The 23810-nt window shown below is 39.1% G+C and overlaps 1 protein-coding gene across 3 annotated transcripts; it reads right to left on the reverse strand.

Annotated features, from left to right (window-relative positions):
• Positions 1-250: 250 nt before the first annotated feature.
• Positions 251-23668, reverse strand: SF3B1 (splicing factor 3b subunit 1). Of its 3 annotated transcripts, XM_057378007.1 has the most exons (25): positions 23568-23668; positions 17665-17831; positions 15704-15805; positions 14932-15046; positions 13047-13126; positions 11731-11898; positions 11342-11576; positions 10297-10509; positions 9833-9954; positions 9002-9199; positions 8809-8910; positions 7337-7516; positions 6832-6918; positions 6438-6708; positions 6038-6183; positions 5806-5952; positions 5503-5628; positions 4905-5126; positions 4489-4671; positions 4285-4396; positions 4078-4198; positions 3669-3800; positions 2545-2817; positions 1824-2040; positions 251-871 (listed from the first exon to the last, which is right to left on the reverse strand). In XM_057378007.1, exons 1-25 carry the CDS (start codon positions 23593-23595, stop codon positions 713-715), a joined length of 3906 nt encoding a protein of 1301 aa, XP_057233990.1. In that variant the 5' UTR covers positions 23596-23668; the 3' UTR covers positions 251-712. The 3 variants fall into 3 exon arrangements, with proteins under 3 accessions (XP_057233990.1, XP_057233988.1, XP_057233989.1); XM_057378005.1 differs by lacking the exon at positions 251-871 and having other exon boundaries at positions 1482-2040; XM_057378006.1 differs by lacking the exons at positions 251-871; positions 14932-15046; positions 15704-15805; positions 17665-17831; positions 23568-23668 and adding an exon at positions 13440-14925 and having other exon boundaries at positions 1485-2040.
• Positions 23669-23810: the final 142 nt, after the last annotated feature.

Consider the following 23810-nt stretch of genomic DNA (forward strand, 5'->3'; position numbering starts at 1 on the left):
ATAGCCCAGCCTATAAACATTGGGCTTTTTAAACATAACATGATCAATATGCATAATTTTCACAAATTATTTTACAAGCACCATTTACAATAAAACTACTCAATTTCTGACAATTTAAGAAGACATGTCCACCAGGACACTGCATATGAAGCAGTACCAATGAGCAATTAAATACTACTTTTTCCCATCAGCCAGACTACAGCCACATTATTGCATGACAAAGGTACACACATTAACTACAGTTGGTACATTTTTCTTATTTATTCAAAAGCTAGTGGATGACAAAAAGGGTTAAAATGTTTTATACCACCTATTTAATACACGAACAAATACTTAATCCAAAGGGACTCATTTTACAAGCCCCTCTGTCCAAAAACCACACACAAATTAGTTTTTATACACAAATGTTTTATTTCTCAAATAAACTTCCCCTTTAAACACAAGGAATGAAATCTAAATCTTCATAAAGATGGATCCAAAACCAAATCCCTCCAGTACATTGTAATCACTGTTTTGTTGGTCACTACTGGCTTTAACTGTTTAACATCAAAAAACAAGGACATATTTAAAAAATCATGCTACTGGATACCTAGCTCTGCCTCTGACCAGCACTACACTGATCTCCAAAATTTTAAAATTTTACATCATGAAATCCGAAGCATTTAATTGAACAACAGCTGTGCATTAAACACAAAACAACTGAACAAGAAGATTATAACATGTAATCAAGTTCATAACGAATATAGGTGTTCTTTTCATCATTGTAGATTCTTGGATAATGTGCTATCAGAGCGTCCTGTGATCCGATGTAGATTGAATTATATATCTTCCAATAAACATCTCTGACTTTTCTGGCAGGGTGAAACAAACCCTAGGAAAYAGAACAGAATGAAATGTAATAAATGCTTAAGGTTCCAGTGTCATTTGTTGAATTTAATCAAGCATTGCAAAATAAGCATTTAATAAACTGGCAGACTGTAGAAGCTCTAGTGAAGAAAAACAGTTCTATATAATAAAAATGTACAAACAGTACYTGCAATATACACTGCAAAAGACTTTCACCTTCCTACTGATTTATCTTCATGCTGAGGTCCCACACTGCAAAAGTGTGATATCTCCTATCTGCAAATTACTACTAAAATGCAGTCACACCTTCTCTMTACTGACCTGCATTACCTTAATCCTTGCTCCCCATCCATTAGGTGAGTTGATTCCCCAGCCAAGACAGCTATTGTCACGTGCAATTACACAGAAAAGGAGCCTTCAGATTTTACCACCACGTACATATTTACAGAATCTGAACTGACCACTGTTGATCTAGCAGTRTAAATCCAAATCAAAGCACTGTTTCATAGTGCTTCACTCTTCTAATGTCTCACTGTTGTTCCTGGCTAACAACAAATCGTGACTSTTAGTCCTATCCTCTCGTTTATCTATCTCACTGGTTGTTTGTTCTCATAACCCCTCCCATGGCTAATTTATTCCCCAATCATTAGTTTATGTCCTCAAAATGTGTGAGATGCTTCCAATTTAGAAATCAAAGTGCCAGGCTATTTTAGTCAAGTGATATTCTAAGTTACTTGTTCTTTCTACATAAGTTCTGGGATGTAATCAGCTATCTCCCTGTACCAAACCCTCTGTTTAYTGTCTATCTCCACAATTCAAGTCCTTGGCACAGAATACTATGTTTCAAGAATACTTTGGAGACAAAGAGTCAGTTTTCCCTTYGCTGGAAATCATCTTCAGCTGACTTTTTGTCTCCTGGAAAGAAGTCTTTCCTGGCAAGTGCTGTCTCTGCTGCCCCAGCAAACACAAAGCCATACCTGTAAACARTACTGCAACATCCTGCAGGGCCCAATAGCAACTCTGAGGCCCTCCAGAGCCCCCATAACTGCCTGGATGACGTGAGGAGAGGTTTCAAACACATTGGGCCACACRTAATTTAACAAGTGATTAAGGGAATCTTCACAGCCGAACCCATAAACACCAAGGGACATATGCTGAACCACAGCACTGGCTGTTTGTCTGTGTACAAGATCCCTGCAAAGAGAAMAATGGGCTATTAATAAATTATACTTAGAAGCAACATGGTTGGACAAGCACAGTATTTATTTTCAATAACACCCTTTTTGAAAGCACTAATAACACTCTTAAGCCATACTTACTGACAGCAAGAGGAAGAGTAYCAAAAATCAGTGAAGTGAAAAAAGATGTGAGTTTTCTGACAAATTACTGCACTCCAATTCCACAGAAGTACCAACAACAGAAATTATCAAAAGTAGTTTTAATACTACTTTTAGTAGTATTAGGAAGAAGTAAAAGGAAGTAAAAGGAAGAAGTCTAGACTAACTGAAGATTCAGAAGTCTTAGCAAAATTGGAGCATTTACCAATTGAACTGTTTGCAAGTAATGGCTTCCAAGTTATGCTGATCAYTTAAAGCCTTTAGCAAACAAGGACAATATGTGTATTGATACCATTCACCATCAGGCATACACTTAAAAATATGACTATGCCTAACTGTACCACAGAAGAAATGCACTCACCTGTCCATTAAAGCATCTTCAAGCAATGGTGTAACAGCATAAATGTAATCTTTTCCCATCTCTCCAATGTATTCAAACAGGAAAGAAAGAGATTTTAACACACCATTCTGGACGTTCAGTTCTGGAACTCTGTATTCATTCATGAGTGCAGGCAGCACTGTGAAAGGTGAGCATGTTTCAGCCACAATAGCAATGGCTACTGTAGTACATACTCTGTTCTGCCTTTCCTGTACTTTCAAATTGTTTAGCAGCGTGGCCAACACATCRTGAGGTCTGGAAGAGAACACAGGCATCCATGTCAATAGATGCAGTGAGGATTTGGATAAATTAGCTCAGCTTCAAACAACTGTCACAGAAACATGGTTTAGCCCTCATGAAAAGTTTAGAGAACTGAGAAACAAACTGAAMACTAAATGTGAAATACTAAACTCTAAAACAGCTTAAGGATTTCTTTTTATAGCCAACGTTTTTTATTTTGTCTAGACTTAGCTTTTTCACTGACTTCTGTTCTTCCTCTTGCAAGCTCTGGAGAGTAGCAGAGCCTCCCACTATTAGTCTGAGCCCACAGGCAATTAGAGACTTGTATAAAACCATAAGCATTGACAGAGATAGGTTATGTCTGGCACAGAGAACACAGGTACAGCACTCCCTGGCTATTTTGCTCTATCTGCATCTAGTCAGTCATCAATCACTTAAAGAATATGCATAAAGGTGGCAACTGYGCTTCATTGTACAAAGTGATGACTTGCACTATGACTTCAGTGGAAGCAATCCTTTAAAAATCAATAAAACTACTGATTTGGGTGGGGGGGAAGACAGAGAAGAGAAATTATTTAGAAAGTTTATGAAATAATACAAAGAGTCTGAATGCACATCACAGTATCAAAAATTCATAAGGCAACCACTGACTCCCAAGTAAGACTCCAAAACTTCATTGCCCCACAAATTTTGTTCAGAAGTGCAACATCTTGTATTAATGAACAATACAACTGTATTCTTCAAAATTAGTAAAACCAAGTCTGTATGTGTACCACGTATAAAGGTTTCTACACCATTTCTCACCAGAATACGAACAATCATCACTATGGTAACTGTAGAAGTGGATAAGCACTAAACCAACTTACCCAATAGCTTTTGCAATATAACCAAAAGTGTTCACTGTGGCTCTTCTGATAGCTTTCTTGTGAGCTTTTAATAATTCAAGCAGTTCAAAGCAGATCCTCATCCATTCTCTTGCAGAAACATATTCTGCACCTCTGAAAGAGAATAAAGTGAATTAGCTCTCCAGGATGCTAGAAGTTTTTAAATAAAGCCACAAACTGCAGCACCTATTCATTTGCTATCAGAGGCAACTGCTTCAGCATTTTCTTACTTGGGTAATTCAACAGTGCATCTGCTAAGTATCTCAAGCTTTATGCGGAACTTCAGAAATATCAAGAGGTATAAGAATATATACCCAGATACCAAACTTGAGCTTTTGGTACAACAACTGCCCACACAGAGGAGTAGACATTKTATCATTGCTCATCTTACCTGTCTGCAATACGCCCAACAAGATCAATACAATTTTCCTGTACTTTCTCATGTCTGTTCTTCAAAATAGGGGTCAGCCGTGGCAGCAGGTCTTTGATTGGCGGTGTCATCTTGTGCATACCTTTTGAATTAAAAGAAGCATATTTAGTTTTATAATGCTTTTTAATTTTGCTCTTGAACAGTCAAGTAATCAATACAAAAGCATACCTATAACATTCACAATAGCCTTAAGCGCTCCGAGTATGCTGCCCAGTACTTCAGGATATTCTTCACCCAGGTACTCATACAAAACCACACCCAAGTGTCCCATCAGTTTTTCCTACAATCAAGCAAAAAGAGTTAGAACTTCATTTTTCCCTTCCCTCTCCTTACTATGACCTGCTAGAGCAAATCTGGAAAAGAAGCCCATACCTCTTGACAAGTCTTCATGACAACTGCAGTACGAGAGATCAGGTCAGCTGCCTGCTGCCTGACTTTGGCTGATTTGTTGTTCAAACGCCACAAAACWGTACCACAGATCTGTGGCAAGTAGGGTTTAACTCTTTTGCCTAGAGCATTAACCACTGTGCCAAAACCATTCAACATCACAGAATCCTGAGAATAAAAACAACAAAGGAAAATCAAACAAACAGCAAAAGGGCATTTTAACTAAACTTGTYGTGATCTAAAATTGCTTTTAAAATGCCAACAGTCCAGAGATTGCTTTTGGATTTCATTGATTAGAGCACTAATATCTAAAATCTTATTCTAAAAATCTAACTTAGAAGCATAACATGAGATGGCTTACAACTACAGTGAACCAAATACTCCACCACCCTTGGCCATACCTCTGTTGTCTGTTCCTGAAAGGCGTACAAAATACCATCAATAAGCTGCTCTTCCAGTTTATGATCAATGTCTGCTGCCCCCAGATTTCCCATTATCTTCTCAATTGTTTCCATGACCATTTTTCTGTACTGTTCAGCCTCATCTTTCAGATCATCCACAATTCTGGAAATAATTTCTGCTGCTCCAACTTTATTTGCCAGCTCCACAGTTGTATCAACCAACTGAAATACACAAAATGTTCACTAAGCAAGCATTGTTAAGATCTACTTTCTACAGCATGAAAATCATTTCCCTAAAACACATTAAGCTTACTTTAAAAATTGGTTTTATCTTTAAAAATCATCCAGCATTTTTAAGAATATAAATGGGGTGAACCACCGCACCTTGCAACTGYTGAAGACTCATTCACAGATGTAAAATGTCATGATAACCTCCTAAGAACCTGAAAATCTTCTTAGCTACACAACTTCTAAATTACTAGTACAAGCAAAAATCAAGTTTCAGGACACAGACAAAATTAAGTACCTCACCCAAATGAACATTCTAATGTTCTTCTACTGTAAATAATTTTCCAGCTAAAAAAAACAGCAAAAATACCTGTCTGTAATTTCTTCTGTCCAGTGCCATTCTGTGCTGCCAGAAGTGCTTGAAGAAAGGTGGCAAGATTTCTGTTTTAATGTAGTTAGCTTCAACACCATCCGTACCACAACACTGCTTTACCACCTGACAGGAAATAAAAATCCAACAGTGTTAATTCTGTGTAGGATGTGGGGTGGGTCATCTGGGGTGGGTTTTTTTTAGATTTTGGTTGGTTGGTTTGGGGGGTGGTTTTTCTGCTTTTTATTTAAAGAAAAGGAAATACATATTCAATATCAATGCTGAACTATCATTCTGACATACCTTCAACACAATTTTTTTCATCTCTTCATCAGGAGACTGGAACTCTCTGATAAGAATTAGCATGACTTCTCTGGTGTAGTAGTTTGCATATTCAGCATCCATGAGTGGAATCAGGTAACCAATAGCCTTCAAAAAGGCAGCCAAACCCTATTTAAATGCAAAATACGTCCCTAATTAGTTACAGCAGGTACACATCCATTTCAGCTCAAACTAAAAGAAATACTTTATTTACCTTTCCTCTGTGCTGACGTATACCCTTCCACAAAGGCTTCAGGACAGAATCAAATGACTCAATACCATAGGGAGTAGCTGCCTCAGCCAAAGCTGCAATGGCCAAAGCACTGATGGTGCGAACTTTCTGCTGCTCATCCACCAGCCCTGCAGGAGAGTAGAGTTTAGTACCATTTCTCATATTCGTGTCTTAAGTTCAAAACAGGAGAAATAGAGGAGCAGTGTAAAAGGGAATTCTTTATTTTCAGAACTACTGAACCACTCTTCCTCTTCATTCATCTTTCAGTGTCAGCAGAAATGTTTCTCAGTGTCATAACAAAACCAGGACCTTACTGAGGTATGAAAAACATTCCGGATATAAAGTGAGTAAAACAAACTTTACCTGGAAAAGCAGAACTTACCATGTTCAATAATTTCAACCAAGCTCCTGAGATGAGGCAGGATAGCACAACCCATAAGAATAGCAATCTGCTGTACAATCTTGATGCCAGTGTGCCTGGCCTGCCAGGATTTTTTGCTTTTACAGACAGCTTTTAAGAAGGGTAACAGAGAAGGAATGCCCAGAGCAGATGCAACAACAGCAAAGGCTCGAGCTGTTGTATTTCTGACATATTCATCCATGTTATCAATATCAGGTCGCATTGTGGAGATCATTGTTGCCAAACCAGCAGCCTGCAGGAAAAAACACAAATATCAATTGGATTTATGAATAGCAAGTTAACTCTCGTGCCATGACTATAAATATGCATGTATATGCAAGCTAACTCAGTGCTTTAATAAAGGATGGAGTTTTACCTTAGCCAAGTTGGAAATAATTTCTCTGCCTTCCACTCTAGCATAGTAATCTTCATCAATCAGCAGGGGTTCAATGACGACAAGGATCTGAAAAACAGAAACAAATTAGTATTTCTTTTCATTAATACCTTCTGAAGTATTTCTAACCCTACTAGAGCCCATGAAACTAAGATGGTTCCATTAATCCAAGCTTAAAGCCTTATGATAATCAAAAGAAATTAAATCTATTACACTGTTTTTATAGCTCTTAATCTCTTAAAGACCTGGTCTAGGGATATCACTAGATCGGGTAAGCTCCTTCCCACCTACAAATATTCATATATCATATTTACACCATGACTCAGTACTATAAATCCTACACTCCAATCACACTATAAAAACATGGAAGTTTGGCTTAAGAAATATGAAAGCCAATTATGTTAAAAAACCACGGTATTATCCTTTTCTAATATGCACATAAAATGCAAAAAGAGCAAATCAGATGAAACAGGAAACTGCAACAAACCTTGTGTACGTATGGTCGGACCAAGTCATCCAATTTGTAAAGGATTCTGTCGATGACTTTGACAAGCAAGTGACGCTCCTGATCTTCAAGTGTTGGTGACATCAGCAGAGGCAGAATCTGATTGAACAACGGCCCCGCTCCAAATTCCCGAGCTTTATCAGTAATTTGTCGCAACGCAGCCTAAACAAAACCAGAAAGCCTACCAGTTAAACTAAGAAAATAATACTGAACAATCACAAAGCAAGTATCAGCCAAGGTAAAATGTAACAGACTATATCCACAGGCTTCCAAATACTTGCCCAGACCACTGCAAAACTRTTTCAAGCAATTTCATGCAGATGTGTTTAAACACAAATGTGTGATGACAAACACTGTGTTGTTAGTGCCCAGGTACTCAGCTTTCAAGAAAAGCATGCTTCTGAGCTAATACTGGCTCCATMTGGAAAGTAGCTTCACAGCACATATTTGTATCCAGGGAGCTTGGTGCTTGATCAGTTTAGAGCATTTGCAGAAAAGACTGCTATTATGTTGCCTAACATTTAAGGCCAAAACTTCAAGTATAAGGAGCAAAATCCAGAAAATTACAAAGCCCAGAAAGCAAAACACTATAAATGCAGTTTCTCATAATTGTAAAAAATATATATATATATATACAAGCCCTATACTATTTAGTGACTGACATGACTGCACAAAGAGCAGCAATCTTAAATTATATTGAATAAAAAAAACACACAGATACAGAAAAAAGAAAGCACTAAACAACAGGGCACATTGTTTTGGCTGGAAGAGTTGATTTTCTTTACAGTCACTAGCATGGGCTGTGTTCTGGATTTGTGCTGAAAACAGTGCTGATAACCCAGGGATGTTCAGGCACTGCAAAGCAGGGCTTATACAGAGTCAAGGCCTTTTCTGCCTCTCACCCCACCCCACTGCTGAGATGGCTGACTGGCACAAGAAACTGGGAGGAGACACAGCCAGGACAGCTGGCCCAAACTGCCCAAAGGGATGCCCCACATCATATGGCACCATGCTCAGCCTATAAGCCAGGGGGAAAGTTGGCCATATGTCACYGCTTGGGAACTGCCTGGGCATCACTTGGTTGGTGGTGAGCAACTGTTTCCCATCTGCATCACTTGTTTTCTTGGGGTTTATTTATCTTTATTTTTTTGTTTTCTGGTTATTTTCTTTTACTATTATTGCTGTTATTATTATTATTTAATTCTTCTCATCTCGATGCACAGTTTTCTCAGGTTTACTCTTCTGATTCTCTCCTTCATCCTGCTAGGGGGAAAGGAGGGGAAGCAAGCAGCTATGGGGGATTTAGCTGCCAGTTGGAGCTAAACCACAACAGAGAGCAAAGCTTAGGAGATTATCTTCAAGAGAATCCYATGGACACCTGAATCTAAACCTGAAAACGAACACCAATTTTTGAAAAATGGAATTACATAAATGAATCTGACAATTCATCTTACCTTTCGCATGGGAGGTGTGCCATTCTTTATTTTCAGAAGTAATTTCATTATTTTTCTCTCCTTCTGTTCCTCAGGACTCAGAGTTGATTCATCAACATCAACCTACAAATAATTCCAGACAAATAAATGGGCATTGCTACATAATCCAAAGAAAMCAGGGAAGTTAAATCAGCATGAGGGAAATCTCCTTTACCAGCAGCTTGTCAAAGTACTGGATATCATCTGGTTTCAGGAAGGGCAGGTTRCCAGATGGCTGGTCATTAACACTCTTCATAGTGCGGTCCTCTGTCTGCATGTGGAAGCCTGTCATGCCCCCCAAGGGCGTTGGAGTCGCTGTGAGCTTCCGAGCGGGTGTMCGGATGGGTACATAACCAGCTGGGGGCGGCAGAACCTACGCAAGCAAGAACCAAATTCATTTGAATGGCAACAGGTAGAAAAAGAGGAAGCCATAAAATACAACGCACCACTCGAAGTTGTAGCTTTCACTTTTTTTGTTCAGGGATTTGTCTGTTACTGCATAYAACAAATCCCATGTTCACAGCAATATAAACAAACTCACCCTGGCAGCTTGATTTTGCTCTTATCCTGTACTGACATTTCAGAAAAGAGCACATTCCCATTGCTGAGAGCTTGGATAATAAATTGTGAAGTCTCTAAGGATTAAAGAAGCACTTCAATAACTGTACTGACACAGTATACTTGCTGTCTCAGTATTTGTCACCCTCTTCCATGTTTGCCTATATCTGAACTTAATATTTCTATCAGTCCATACAGGTACATTTCCCACCTTGACAGGCATTTCCAACACTGAGAAACACAACAGGAATTTGTTTATGAGATTCCCTTTAGCCCTCCCTTTCTAAGCTATTTACAMTAAATCAGTAACCAMGTCAAACAAGTAYGTACAATCAATAATCAATACTTAAAAGTGAAACATTCTACTCCTGGGGAAAAAAGATCAGTAATCCCTGGTTAAGAAAAATCCCCCATCATGGTCTGCTGTATTTTAATCCAGATGAATTACCTTATATCCCTCTGGAAACATGGCATCCAATTCTTCATCAGAAAGTGGYCTGTTTCTCTCATCAATTTCCCTCTCCCAACGCCAAGCCTGCAGCTGTTCAGGAGTCATGCTCATGATGTGACCTATATTGAAATTTTTTTTAAAAAGTATTTTAAAAAATCCTTTGTATCCAGATTACTTGTTTAGTTAACYTTCAAGTGCTCTCTTGAGCCAAAGTTTCCATAGCACTTGAACTCTTAGCCAATAAGATAGCAAATTTTACAGAGCCTTTTATCATATTTTTACCTACTATACTAAATAGCAACAGACATGTAACCTTAGTCTCAATTCCTCTCCAGAACTACTGTGGACATCACCACAAGCAGGAGAGCATGCTGAGCAGAAATCTATTTCGAAAGATAATCCACAAGTAAATGCTTTATTCCCACAAAGTAAGTAAAGCCTTAGACAAGGACTGAGCTTACCTGGTGTAGGGGTTGCCATGTTCATAGCTGGTGTACCAATGGGTGTTTTGCCAGGTGTCAGAACAGGAGTGCTGCCACCCATCTGGCTCGCAGGTGTTTCATCCCACCGTGATTTCCTTTTGCTTGCTCCTGGGGTTGGTGTCTCACCTATGGAGTCACCACCTCTATCTGTACGAGGTGTCTCAGCCCATCCACTGCCATGGCCCGGAGTATCTAAAGAAAAACAAAAGCAATTTTCTCAGAAAGCTGAACACCTTTATAGTATATATTCCCACGATAACATCAACATTGAAAACCATTTTAAATATCAAATTAATAAATAGTAGATGAAAAATAAAGACTACTCTGGTGAATACTGAAAAAACACAGGCATTACACCAAAAATATCCAACAGAGAACATTTATGAAAAAGGGTGTCATCTTGTTGCTGAACCTTAGCATAAAAAGATAAGACTCTTAAAAAAAGAGAACTACTCAGATATTCTAAGAATTGAGCAAAGTACTCCATGTACTCCCTTGATAAAAGCATTAGGTAACAACGGCGTTTCACTGTTCTCTGACACAAGAGCCTGTTCTCTGTTTCACTGTTCTCTGACACAGATTCAAATTAGGCAGGTGAGAAAATGCTTCCCGAATTTGTTTTAGTGACAACCTCTCAAAAAACAAAAAAAAAAAAAAACAATTCAAAACCAACACACACAAATGTATTATGATAAGCAATTCAATGTGAGATCCTTGCTTCAGTCCCGTACACATTAAAACCCCAACCTGCAGCAGTCAATAAATATATCACAAAACTTTAGTTCAATTTTTGGGCCGAGATACTTTCCCAGGTACTACTTAAGCTCAGAACCCAATCTGCCCTCAGGCAGAACYCAATGCTATGAACTCAGACAAGAACAATTCCCCACACTAACCACCAGATGTCAGGATACAATTACTTATTGCCTGACTTCTGAACTCAAACAGTTTACTTAAGGTGAAAAAATCCAGTATAATTAACCATTCAAAACTCATTATGCACTTTCCAGTTTGCCATAAATACCTCTTTCTGTCTTCGGTGTTTCGTCCCATCGATTTTTTCGTGCACTGGAAGTGGCGCCTCCATGGCCTGGTGTTGCGTGACCGGGCGTGTCCCGGCCGGGTGTCGCAGCTCCTGCTGGTGTGTGGCTGGGAGTTGGATCCCATATTTTTGAGCCTGGGGTGGCACCRGGAGTTTCACTACCCTTTGCACGGCCTGGAGTTTCATCCCATCGCAGAGATGGGGTGTGTCCAGGAGTCTGTACAAGACAAAATTGGAAGTTATGGCATCTAATACTGTACAGTACAAGACTGCTAGTTGCTCTTAAGTGCAGTTAAGGAACTACTGACACTCAAGATGATTAACATTAATAATGTCTTCTATAGACAGCTTATGAGCACTAGGATCATTACCTCTGCTTGATCCCAGCTGGACAATTTTTTAGGTGTAGCACCAGGAGTCTGATCAGCTGTCTGATCCCAACGCCGTTTGCGTTTTGAAGGTGGCTGGGAAGCGGCTCCATTGACGACTTTAAGCTCTCCAGCTTTAGCTTTTTCAGCTAGTTGTTGCCTAATTTCCCTCTGTTCAAGAGCACAAAAAGACAAACATAAGAACTCTTCAAATTATACCTTTAAAAGGTTTAACAGCATAATATTTTTATGCCTTTTTGAGGTTTTGCTCAAATAACCCACAATAGCTACTGCTTTCATTTCAAGGCCACTCTTTTCTCAAATTCTTCTATATTGACAGAGCAGTTTTCTTTAAGAGGCTGTTTTTTAATTGATTTTTAAGTAAGTGCCATTCTCACAGCAGATGCAAACACAGAGAGGATTTTCAAAGCTATCAGTTTCTGTCACCAACAGGTATACGCCTTAAAGACCATTACCCATCTGTTTATCACATGTATCACTTCAGTAAATTAAGGATAGATGACTCAGAAAGTAAGTCCACATGAGCTACATCCCATGACATAAAAAAGCCTTGAGATTCTTATAAAATTCTGAAATTATATTGCTAAAACAGCACACTAACCCAGACTGTTTTGCACTTATCAATGGATATGTAAGACTGTCAAAATTATGAAWTCCTCAATTAAGGTAAAACAAGTAAGACAAATCAATGTCAGAAGCCACTGGAACTATAGGATCTCGCTCCAATTCACAAGATGCTACTGTAGATATTACACAAGAAATCTGATCATATTACCAGTATCTTTTTACCTATTGAAATTTTTKGTTTTGTATTGTGGTCTATTTTGCATTGGTTTCTTTTAGTATTTAAAACCAAAGGTCAATCTTAGTATACCACATCTTAGCAGTGCAGCATCTGTTCTAGGTACTTCATCAGAAGCCTTTTAAAATCTTCCTGGCTTCCCTATACAYAGAGCTTACAGAAACAAAGATCTCTAACACTGAGTAATTCTCAGTCCCTAAGATTTTGTCTCTCTTCCTCTGAAAAAATGTAAAATAGAGAAAGTCCAAGTGCTACAAAAAAAAATCCAGATTAAAACATGGAGATTAGTTTTTCCTGCATTGCTACACAGAACAGGATTTTTTCAGAACTCTCATCTTTAAATTTCACTGACTTTCAACATATGAAGAACGTGATTTTCCAAAGAAAGTGGCTTTTAAGTCAAAACAAAGTCAACAGAATTATGTTGCCACTTCAACATGCTTTCATTGGCTAGAACAGGAAACTCAGCAAGCGGAAAACCCTCCCCTCTACGCACCTCTTCTTTTGTTAAATGCTGTTCACGCATAACATCCATGTATGTTCTGGCATTCATTTTAGGGTCTGGAGTCTTCCCTCCTGCAGAAGAGAACAGCAACAGGAATGGAGCACAATGAATACAGGATAAGCAGAAACTATGGACTTCTACTGTCCTGCTCTAGTATTATATTATTCCATGATCATTTAATTTTACTTTTTGATCGAAAATTTTTAAAATTACATGTATCTTACGTTTATTCAGTTTGCTGATCAATTTAACCTGTTTGAACACAAACATAACTACTGCAGTTTCAAACAAATATTTTAAAGCCGATAAAAATGATAAAATGACAACACAGTTAAGAGTCTTCAGAAGTGATGGGTTCCTGGGTTGCTAATCCAGAATACGTACACTTTCGTGCCTTTGTCTCCATCAGCAGTTCTGACTTCAAGCAGCAGAATAGAAGCCTAGAAAATTATCTCTTTACCATTAGTAACACTTTGGAAAGATATTTATAATCAAAACATTACCTTGTGTAAGCTGTTAAAATCCTACTTGTTATCTGACTATAAATAACTACTGCATACCTAAGTAACACTTAAATTGTTTTATCATAAAGACCCATTTATAAGTTTGACAAATCTGGACATGTCTCACAGACCTTCTARTGTCATATTGTAACAGGGCTTCATTAAAAATAAAAATAAAACAAAATAAAAAAACCCAAAATACTGTTTGATGACACTTTCCCCCTCTTCTCACTCGTGAYTGGGAGCTGAATGCAATACAGTACATACACCACCACAACAATACTCACAGGTAATGGGTTGTTTTATGCTCTGTATCTTGCATTAATTAAATTTTTWAATACTTTAAAAGAAGCCCAACTTTAYAGAAATGAGACTTGTCAAGAAAAACACTTTTCTTCAAGAAAAATGTGCAGATTTGCTATACAAGTGGTATAGCATTATACTTTAGGGAAAAATATAAACTTAAACAYTTCTATGCTGAAGATCACTGCCCAATTGGCCGTGTCTTTCTGACACTAGCTTTGATAGGACTTTCCTTTGGAATACTTTTTCACCATAATCTACACAGGATGTGTTGAACTGCACCCTTAAGAATGCAGACAGGACTGGCATATAGCAGTACTGCTGTAGGAAAGAAATTAAGGACAGTTAGTATGGGCCTGTGAATTCTGACAATACATGTTTATATCAATTACAATTAAGCAAGTAAAATAATTAATATCCCTATTAATTCATGCAGGCTGAAATTCTCATTTGTAAAACCTGCAAAATAGCTACCAATTTTAAGCCAACAGGCACCTTATTGCCACACGTGAAGCTCACTCACATGAAGAAAATTTCTGTGACCCACTAACACCCCTTCTCCTGACTTGCATTCTAAAATTACCATAATAGACTTGAACTWTTAATAGTATCAAAGCCTTATATATGTTTTTGTTTCTTTTAGCTATACCACCTAAAATTTACATAGGATGGTAAGAATTAGGTGCTCTACTAGCATTTCAAAAGCAGCAATCCTGTMAATCTATAATTTGGAACGAAAACTATCAAGGTACTGAATGAATCTGAGCACTCAATACACAAGTTGTTCAAAGTACAACGCACAACCCAAAACGAAATGAAAAGAGAAACCTTTAACCCTTTGTGTTTCTATGGCAATGGCTCATTGACAATTTTCTTGTCCTTCTACCTGGAAAGAAAACTCGTATTATAAAGATGAAGAATATGGCATCTAAATTTTCAACCAAATCTCTATGAAAAGGGGATGTTTAAAACAAAACTAAGTTTATAAGCATGCCAACAGAAATCAAAGGGCTAAAGACAATTAAAGACAAAAATTTCATAAAGGGTATAGAAAAGCCAAAATAAATTACCATCTGCAAAAGGATCAAGACGCTCAGGGGAAATTATCATCATCCGCCTGTGCTTTTTGTACTCATCTTCCCGATCTGCAATCTTTTGAGGACGGTGCTCTGCAAAAGGATCATACTGAAAACCAAGAAAGCCTGTTAGTCACATATTTATGGAGACCAATATTCTGGTTTGTATTCATTTTCACTATTATTAAAAAGACCTAAATTTTTTTCACCTCAATTATGTAGGAACGTCAAAACACTCCACTAACTTAAATTTTACTTTTGTAACCAGAATTTCAACTTTTTTTTTAATACAGAGCTTCCTATAAAAGAAGCATGCCACTTCTGATAAAAATTTGCTATTTTAAGAATTTATTCACTTGTTWCCAAAGCATTTCATGCTGTTGACCTTTCCCCTTCTTTTTTGCRGGGTGACTTAACACTACTTCATGTGCTGTTAAATTTTACAGAAAACTACTCCAGGAACATAAAACTTAAGTGATTACATTTTCCTTAAAAATGAGAAGTATAAAGGACATTAAGTTTTCCAGTTATTTTAATTTCTCAAGTATSTGACATCAATAAAGAAAAATTTCAACAGTTTAGTTTTTATGCCTATGTTGGCTTTACATGCACAAGTGCCAATCTTTATCATCCTGTGGAATTCCAGACTAAAGCAGTAAGAAGCTTACATCAAAATTTAAAAAACATAGCCCTGTACACACAAGACCTGTCATTAACACTTCTTTACTCAATGCYTACAACAGTATTTTAATGTTTTAAGACCTACCTGTTCAGTAGATTGTGGTATGTCATTAAGCAATGCCACTGGAGCATGGTAYCCTGGCTTCTTCTGGCCAAGCAAACTTGTGGAAGGGTAGTCATCATCATCCTGTCAGTAAAGACATGGCAAATTTGTCATGCCGATATTATATTTAGATAAATTAACATCAAATGAACATGCTGTGGTCATTGAAAAGATGAAAATGGACAAGTAGAACAGATAATTCAAAATTTTAGCAAGCTTTTTCATTTAGCTTTTCTTATGATTCCCAAACTGGTCAATGAGATAAATCGACTCATATCTCTAAGCAGGCTCAATATTTTGCAGTGTGCTACATTCAATCAAGTATGCTATCTACACTAATTAGACAAAAATCTGTACTTCATATTGGCACTACCATTATAGTTCCCTAGTAGGCATGAGAGAACTGGTACAGAGATATTCAAACCATTTTTCTTAGAAGTCATCTATACGTATATGGAACAAGACTTAATAAACCTGTGAAAAAGCTTCAGAAACAACGAAAAATTCAGAGGTAAGATTCATGTTAATCTAGTTATACTATCTATTCAATTATTTACAGCAGCCCAAAAGAAAACCTGCTCATAAAACTATGAAACTTTTTCAGTGAGCCCCAGAGTAATGGAAATGGTTAATTAAGGGATTCTTAGAAGTCTACAGATGATACACAGTACATCACCAAAAAAACTCAAATGTATCAACTAGTACTAAACTGAACATAATCTTCCTCATTCTTAGAAATAACTTCTCTCAGTGCAATATGTAATTATTTATGTATTTATGACTAGAACTGTAGATTATGCCTGTTCCTACAACTGAAAATGTGGTCAAATGTTTAACATTATTAACATAAGGTAATCTTACAATCAGGACACGTAAGGAGAACACAATACAGTGAAAACGCCAATTCTCAAAAATGGCTCTGAAATTTGAACAAGATCTTAACAGTCTCTTAAGTTTGTCAGCCGGAGTTTTACTAGATTTTTTTACTGTCATTTCTAATCTTAGCAGCAATAACAGAACAAAATCAATTGTTCCAGTCAAGGCTGACACTAAGTACCAGGCCACAACTTTTTCCTTTCTGCTTGGGCCTACGAAGCTCTCAAAGCAGAGTTTATGAAGTAAAAGCCAGAACTGCAGCCCTGCTGAGAAAGGAGTTGGGGGAGCTGGTGGGGAAGAGAATGGACACTCACAGCCCAGAAAGACAAACGTGTCCTGGGCTGCATCCAWAGCACCATGGGCAGCAGGGCAAGGGAGGGGATTGTGCCTCTCTGCTCCACTCTGAGATGCCACCTGGAACACTGCATCCAGCTCTGGGGGCACCAGCACAGGAGGGACAGGAASTGGTGGAGTGAATCCAGAGGAGGCCACAAAGAGATTAGAGGGCTGGAGCACCTCTCCTTTGAGGAAAGGCTCAGAGGTGGGTTTGTTCAGCATTGAGAAGACTTAAGGGGTGACCTAATTGCATCCTCTCAGCACCTGAAGGGAACCTACAAGAGAGCTGGAGAGGTACTTTTTACATGAGGATGCAGTGACAACACCAAGAGGAAATGGCTTCTAACTGAAAGAGTAGGTTTAGATTGGATGTTAGGAAAATATGGACTAGTGAGGCACTGGCACAGACTGCTCAGAGAAGCTGGGGATGCCCCATCCCAGGAGGTGTTCAGGGCAAGGCTGGATGCTGCTCTGAGCAACCTGGTCTAGTGAAAGGTGTCCCTGTCCATGGCAGGAGGGTTGGAACTGGATGAAACTGGACTCTTTAAGGTCCCTTCCAACCCAAACTATTTTACAATGATGAGCTTMCCAGATAAGACATATTTGGTTCAATGTGGCTTTAAAGACAACTGTTTTTACCTCAAAGCAAGTGCTACTAAAAACCTGCTTAATCAATTCCTAAATTCTTATATTGCATGCCCTGAACAAACAAAATACATAAAATTACTTACATCTTCCAATTCAGTTGCTGCAATAGAAGTGACATACCCAGCAAATCTGCTGTCACTGCCACCATAAATTTCTTGATCGTAATATCCTGTGGAATCAAGGCCTACTCCTTGTGCTTCATCTAGAGCAGGCTTTTTTCCTTGAATTTCTCGAATTTGTGCTTCAATATCTAGGGTAAAGACACACATAGGAGAAAATCTTTTTACACATACATTGCAAATGTAATATTCATGTTACTATGGACAGYAAACCAAGTTTTTTGCCAAAGAAAGATTATTGCTAAAGAAATAAACCTACATGACACACAAAACTACAAAACTGCATTATTTATAAGCAGCCTTTCCTCAAGTTTTAGTATGATCCAGCAGACTACATTAYTGTACAGCCCAAAGCAAAGTATTTAACCCAGCTTTATCACATCGTCTTCCAAGAGAGATAGCAGAGTACGGTAATTTACACCACAGCAATATTTCTCAACACTACACTAACAAAACCCTTCCACAACAAATGTAATCCCCTCATCCAAAAAAAGCCTTTCACAATGTTATCACCAATTTTGCTCATTTAAACAACTCTGTTCCAGACAACTACTGCACAACTTCTCAAAACTGAGATTGAACAAAACAACACTGTACTGTGTTTTTTAACATATTGCAAAGTTGTACTATCTTTGAATAAGTAAATAACAAACCCAACCCCAATATGTCACTGGGTAACAAGTTAATAAAAAAAACTCCAAAATTAAGGACCAGTTCTTTTTCACTTTGGCAGCTCAAATGTTATTTACTCATCACTATTCCTGCTCACACCACCATCTTTGGAGACTCTACTATTCCTCTGGATAACAAATCACCCTTCAAACAGGTCACATGGGAGCTTTATCATTCTTGTACTGTATCAGGATCTGATTCTAATCAACTCCGGTGGCCATCTTTGACCTTAGGAATTTACTTTCAGAAAGGACATTAACTTCTTAATCCAAAAAACAAGAAACCRAATGAAACCATCCCTTCCTCCTATTTGTTGTAACACAACAAGAAAATAAATTGCAGTAATCCAACTACCTTCAAAAATGTAACTGTAGGTATACTGAGGCAGAGCTAACTGCATAAAGTTATTATTGTTTTCAGTATCAATTCTGTATGAGTCAATAGATATGGAAAGGCAATTAGGCACACAGTACAAATTTCACTAAATCAAACAATTCCTTTAATGGCCAAGAAAACACCCCAAGAGTTGCATTTCATGGCTGCAAGAATACAAGAGATCATGCCCGAGAGGAAGAATTGGATTACATGGTCTCAAAAACCCCTTTCAACATAAACAATTCTAGGATTCACCCTCTACCATCTGAAGTGGCATTGCCTGCTACATTAACTTAAAGGGAGATTTGTCAATCTACAAAAAAGCTACAGGAAATTTTATTCACAAATAATCTTGACTATTCAAGAGTTGTTCACTACTGTTGCTCASCTCTCTTTTCAGGATGAATAAATTTGACAAGTTTTCCCCCCAAGTCTTGCAAAAGACACTGTACAGTGTTATGTCATATCTAYTAAGAAACCTGACAAAAATTAAAATAAGAATACTTTTTTCAAAATGTTGGTCCAAATTATTGGATCAGAGTTGCTTAGTTTAAAAGTTTAAACTGTCACGCCTGCAAATGTCAAGACTTAACATCATAGCTGGATCCTTTTCTTATCAGAGACTGCCATTAGTCAAAAAAACCCCAACAACCATGAACAACCACAAACCCACTGTAAGTTAAATTATGCCTCCTGTACAAAGGSATGTTTTCTGAGAGGCAACTCAAACTCATCAGCTTTACCTGATAAATCTTTGCCATATAGCAATGAGTRAGAATAGCAGGACTAAATGTTCCCTTAGAAAGAAGCCCTGACTTCATGTGAAGCCCCATCAACCTGGCAGCAAATCACCAATTTCTGCAGTGGTCTAGTGAGGAAAACCAGCAGAAATGTGTTTTTAAACTCATCAAGAGTCCCACACACAGAAGATATACCCCAAAGGCTGCTAAGGAGAATCTTGCCCCAGCCACCTCAGGGCTTGCATCGAACTTCTGCAGCTATCTAGAACACAGTAACTTAGACAGTCACCTTTGTGTTACAGAAACGCGTGATGCCTTAAGGYCATGAGAAGCTGAAACCTCACAAAAGCCTCATACTGCTGGCCACGGGCACCTTCTGAATTCTGCCTGTGGGTACATCCTGCTCCCACTAAAATCCTGCACAGCACAGAGGAATGATTCCCGTGAGTCCAGAACTTGGAACATGTTGTTCTCCAAAGTCTTACTTCCTGGAGAAGCAGAGAAAGAAACTACTGCCAAATTAAGGATCTTTCTCTTGCCCACAGAGGTCCCTGATCCCCTTCAGAGGTGCTTACAGTGTCCTCTTAAGGTAGTCCACTTTTGTGGAATCATCCTAATTGGCTATGGAGCCAAYGCAACCCAAATACCTTGCCCACATATTTTTTAGTTATTTCTGTTTCTTCCAGASAGCAGATGAAGTTCCTCGTTTCTTTCGTAGCCTGGCGCATTGCAGTACTAGGGTGAAAGTGAATAACAGGAGCTTCCATCTCTACCAAGGACAAAACACTACCAGCACCAAGTGGGTGCTTTGAGTACAACATCACCTTTTTCCTTATTTCCAAAGAGCAGTTACTGGAACAACCACTGCCTCTTTAGTAGCAAGTAAGACCATTCTGAACATCCATAAGTGAAATAAACTTCAACATGGAAAAAAGCCTCTGGATCTTGCTTACCAGGCAGGATCATCTTGCCTTTCCATCATCTATTCACTGAATCAASCTGACCATACAGCTCAAACACATAACACACCAGCACGTACCCTGCCCTGCAGGATGGATCACAGAGATTTGCTTGTGCATGGCCTCCCACCTTTACTACCACCAACAGAGCCAAGTAAAACAATTGTGGGATTTCTGCAGTAAAACTGTTAACACAAAAATACTTTCCTACTGATACTTCTTACAAACAATTAACATACTGAGGCCTTGTCCYCTAACTTTATTCTCAAAACAGTTATATTTAATGAAGTGGCTAGAGGTCTCATAGCTGGCCTTCTCATTTAAATTACAGGGGTTACATCTGTTGGCAGGGTAAGGTGCATTCTTACTTTCCTACAGCAAAACCTGCAGGGTTACCTATACCATAAAACAAAGACTGCATAGGGTCAACAAACTCCACTTTATGGCTACCCTAATTTTCAAGTAATGCCACACAGCCTCTAGATGCCAGTTTAAACAAAGCACTCTAAAGAGAACACCCATCTGACAAGCACAAAACCCCTTGAATCAGAAGGCCGGTAGTCCCAGGCAGCCTGGCTGCCAGTTTGGAAAGCATCATGTATTTAGCTCAAAAATGCTATTTTGACATTTAAGATGTGTTTAYCTTTCTTGAGCTAACGGGAACTTCCTTGAAAAACCTCACACCCTATTTAAAAAAGCACTTTAATAAAAATCAAATTAAGAARGAGTGATCACAAAGATTAAAGATACATTGCGCAAAGCAATGTACTTGCTTAATGACTTAGTCAAGCAAGACAGAACAGAAAGCTCTCTCACAGAGAAACAGTAAAGGGAGTGAGATATAAGGGAAATTAAAAAGACAAGGGGGATAATATTCTACTGAACATTCCTTTTCTGTATTTTATTTTATTATTTATATATTCGGTATTTTTGAAGAAGCAACTTTAATATGCAATTGATTTGAAACATACCATAAATGCTGAATACTATTAAAGTCAACACATGTGAATTTGAAGTCAATGCACATCTAGCTCACAGACAGGTTTTCTCAAAGTATGTGCTTCCTTGCCACATGGAGTTCTACTCTCAACATTAAAAAGAGAAAGAAGATCCTGTGCGAGAGAGGTATTTCACTGTGTAAACAGGTTCTGTGTTTTCATGTCTTATCTTATTTTTGCACATTTAGCTTAGTCTGCGTGGCTTTATTTTTAGCTACTTTAGCACTTTTATACATATTAGGTCTATTATGTTTGAAGATCACTGTTCTTTTCTRAGCAAGAAACAAAATTTAAATTAAAAACGACCTTCAACACCACTTAAAGCTCAAGCATTTATTGAAGTTTTATAAGCTGCCACTTAAAACTTTACCTTTCAGCCTCAAACACAGAAATTCCCCTTTAACTCTGTAGGTGACACAACCTCYAACTGTTTTGAGGCCTCTTTCAAGTTGTGTCTATTGACATCAGTCAGTAAGTATTTAACAAACAGTACAAAAATATCAAAAATCTTTTAAGATCATTTAGTAACTCACAACTCAATTTGAAAGGTTAGTCAGGACCTGAAAAAAGGTGGAACTTGGAAGGAAAATAATCAAGCTGCTCAGCTAATGCCTCCATGCTGGGAAAGACCCTTACATGATATCCTGTTATACACATTTTTCACCTAAGTACCCTTCCCCTTAAAACCTGTCTGATACAACACTAATCAAAACACATCAACTGAAAGCATGGCAGTGTTTTCACTGTAAGTCAATGGACCACCACCATTCACTCCAATAAACAAGCAATTTAAGTTTGAAAAAAACCCTAAACCACAACAATTAAACTATTTTATTATTAAAATCTCTCAGGGTAATAGGACAGGCAAAGAACTGTGATGGGTAATACTCACTTGGGTAGTATCTCACACAACCATTATGCATGTCACAGCATATAAACAAAGGACAACCTCTGTAATTATATAGAAATACCCTAGAATTCTTAAAGAAAAAGAATTATATTAAATTTTAAAAAGGGAAGGACAACAGTTTAAGTTTTTCTTTATCCCTAAGGTTAGATTAGGTCTGCAATGTTAAAAGACTACATTAACCTCACTTGCTTCCACGAGAGACGAGCGCTCTCCATTTGAAAGCTTTCACAGTGCCAAACTGGAGAAAAAAAAAAAAAAGAAAAATCCATCCCAAAAGACAACCAATACCTGCGCTCTGCCTACCTCACACTGCACAACCACCATCCAGAAGTAGTTTTCGATTGGTGAATTACGGATATAAATTAAGAGAAAATATAGCAGATCACCTATCATACATAGAAACACAAGTGAAAAACCCCAAAGCAAAAACAGAGAAGCAGTGTAATTCAACAAATTATTCTCCGCTGCCTATAGATATTTAAGCGCAGGGCAAGCCGCAGTCAATGCCCACAAAGACAGCTTTGATTCMCACTGAGAAGAGCTGGAAGCAGCAGCGCACACAGGCACACAGCACCTTCGAGAAGAACACGCCTGGGAAAGCCTCACTCGCTAAATCGCTCAGAGAGCCGCTTTCCYACGTAAACACCCGGGCGGCAGGAAGTCTGTGTAAAATGGCAGCTCAGATGCTCCACACATCACGCTTTCCCCTCCTTCGGGGCACTTTTCTCAGCAAGCACCGCCGCAGTTCTGTATCAGCTCGGGCCGCGCCGGCTTCCAACGGGCAACACCCGTTTTCCCGTCCTCTCCAGCCGCTTGTTTACCGAGGCCAAAGGGCTCGGGCAGAGGAATAAGCGTGCGCTGTTGGCATTTCTGATGCGAAACSCGCATCGAGACCGCGGGGTTTTCAGAGCACAGGCCGAGGCTCGATGGGTGAAAGAGGGCCAGGGAGTTCAACGACCGCGCTGCCCCACACTGKGCCGCCACTCTGTCCCACGCCAGCACAGCGAGAGCTCCCCCTGACGCCCGGCCCCCACCCGGCCCGGRCACGGCGCTGACGAGCGCAGCCGCCATTATACACAGGCCCGGCCCGCCCGACCCCCGTCAGACGAGCCGCGCCTGACGCTGCCCGSAGCCTGCGAGAAACACAACCAGCGGGTGATATCCGAGCGCGGCCCCGGCGGGCGCGGACACGGGGCGTTACGGGAATTTTTACCTTCGTGAGTCTTGGCGATCTTCGCCATTTTGTGCAGCGCCAACGACGCCGAGGCGGAACTGGCGCGGCCCCGCTGCTTCCGCCACACGGGGCCGCCAGAGCCGGCAGTTGCGCAGGCGCGGCCGCGATTCCGCGGGCGGGGGGGAAGCCCCGCCCACCGCCTGAGGGACGGCGCGCGCAGCCAATGGGGAGCGGGGAGGGCGCGCGCTGTGCCGAGCCCGCCGTGAGGGCGCTGAGGGCKCT

The sequence above is a fragment of the Malurus melanocephalus genome, unplaced genomic scaffold (genome assembly GCF_030028575.1).
Source record: "Malurus melanocephalus ecotype Western Australia unplaced genomic scaffold, MMel_1.1 scaffold_339, whole genome shotgun sequence".
In the NCBI taxonomy this organism is placed as follows: domain Eukaryota; kingdom Metazoa; phylum Chordata; class Aves; order Passeriformes; family Maluridae; genus Malurus; species Malurus melanocephalus.